Genomic DNA, 1,726 nt, shown 5'->3' with positions numbered 1-1,726 from the left:
CATCAGACTGCCATATGGTGAAGCGTGATTCATCACTCCAGAGAACGCGTTTCCACTACTTCCAGAGTCCAAAGGCGGCGAGCTTTACACCACTCCAGGTGACGCTTAGCATTGTTCATGGTGATCTTAGGCTTGTGTGCGGCTGCTCGGCCATGGAAACCCATTTCATGACTTTAGAGACGAACAGTTCTTGTGCTGACGTTGCTTCCAGAGGCAGTTTGGAACTCGGTAGTGCGTGTTGCATCCGAGGACAGAGGATTTTTACGCGTTATGCACTTCAGCACTCACCGGTCCCGTTCTGAGCTTGTGTGGCCTACCACTTTGAGGTTGAGCCGTTGTTGCTCCTAGACATTTCCACTTCACAATAACAGCACTTACAGTTGACCGGGTCAGCTCTAGCTGGGCAGACAATTGAAAACTGACTTGTTGGGAAGGTGGCATCGTATGACGGAGCCACGTTGAAAGTCACTGAGCTCTTCATTCTACTGCCAATGTTTGTCTATGGAGATTGTATGACTGTGTGCTCGATTTTATACACCTGTCAGCAAAAGGGTGTGGCTGAAATAGCCGAATCCACTAATTTGAAAGGTTGTCCATACACTTTTGGCCATGTAGTATATGTTGAAGATTTAAAGTGGGGACTCTTGCTTCGCAAGCAACACTAACTACCTGAAATGAGCCACGTACAATTCCTCACATGGCAGCTTCTTGTCATTGTTGCTAGCTATTTGACCATTCACAATCACACACACTGCCTTCTTCCCCATCTATGAGCACACATCATGTTCGTGCTGTTGTCAGCCAACCTGTCTATATAATGAACAGGGTGCCAGTTGCCAGACTGGGGGCTTGCTGTGTGTTTATATGAAGAGGAAGCTGTGGACGTGAGGACAGGAGCAGTGTGCTGTTCTCTGGACCTTCTTCCATGTTCCTCGACAGCGAGAGTTCCCCACAGCCAGCCAATGGAGCAGCTCCTCACTGCAAAACATACAGGATGCAGGTTAGTATGGCTCACAGCCAGCCAATGGAGCAGCTCCTCACAGGTCGTAGGTTAGTATGACCCACAGCCAGCCAATGGAGCAGCTCCTCACAGGATATAGGTTAGTATGGCTCACAGCCAGCCAATGGAGCAGCTCCTCACAGGTCGTAGGTTAGTATGGCCCACAGCCAGCCAATGGAGCAGCTCCTCACAGGTCGTAGGTTAGTATGGCTCACAGCCCAGCCAATGGAGCAGCTCCTCACAGGATATAGGTTAGTATGGCTCACAGCCAGCCAATGGAGCAGCTCCTCACAGGTCGTAGGTTAGTATGGCTCACAGCCCAGCCAATGGAGCAGCTCCTCACAGGTCGTAGGTTAGTATGGCCCACAGCCAGCCAATGGAGCAGCTCCTCACAGGACATAGGTTAGTATGGCTCACAGCCCAGCCAATGGAGCAGCTCCTCACAGGTCATAGGTTAGTATGGCCCACACACTTGTCCAATAAGAAATACTTGTTTCCATTTTCCGCAGGAAAACTTTTCTCACTACTCGGGTCAGTACTTCCCACAAAGATAATATATAATGGATTGATGGAGGCAGACAGTAATACCAGGAAATACCACTGATCTGAAAGGTCATTCTAACAGGTGAGTTAGAACAGGGGGGGGGTCAATGCTACTTTAGCACAAAGAGAACACTGTGATGACCACACAACTACCGTTCGTCTGGGTGTGAATCCTTTCTCACA

The 1,726-nt window shown here is 49.4% G+C and overlaps 1 protein-coding gene across 1 annotated transcript in view; it reads right to left on the bottom strand.

The window, feature by feature from the left end:
• Positions 1–588: 588 nt before the first annotated feature.
• LOC121839566 (somatomedin-B and thrombospondin type-1 domain-containing protein-like) overlaps positions 589–1,726 on the bottom strand; it is a 20,351-nt gene continuing 19,213 nt past the window's right edge. The window contains exon 6 of the mRNA XM_042298623.1: positions 589–978. Coding sequence (XP_042154557.1) covers positions 861–978 — 118 coding nt within the window. The 3' untranslated portion in view covers positions 589–860. The remainder of the gene's footprint in view (positions 979–1,726) is intronic.

The sequence above is a fragment of the Oncorhynchus tshawytscha genome, linkage group LG16, assembly GCF_018296145.1.
Source record: "Oncorhynchus tshawytscha isolate Ot180627B linkage group LG16, Otsh_v2.0, whole genome shotgun sequence".
In the NCBI taxonomy this organism is placed as follows: Eukaryota; Metazoa; Chordata; class Actinopteri; order Salmoniformes; family Salmonidae; genus Oncorhynchus; species Oncorhynchus tshawytscha.
This window is presented reverse-complemented; position numbering and strand designations above follow the sequence as displayed.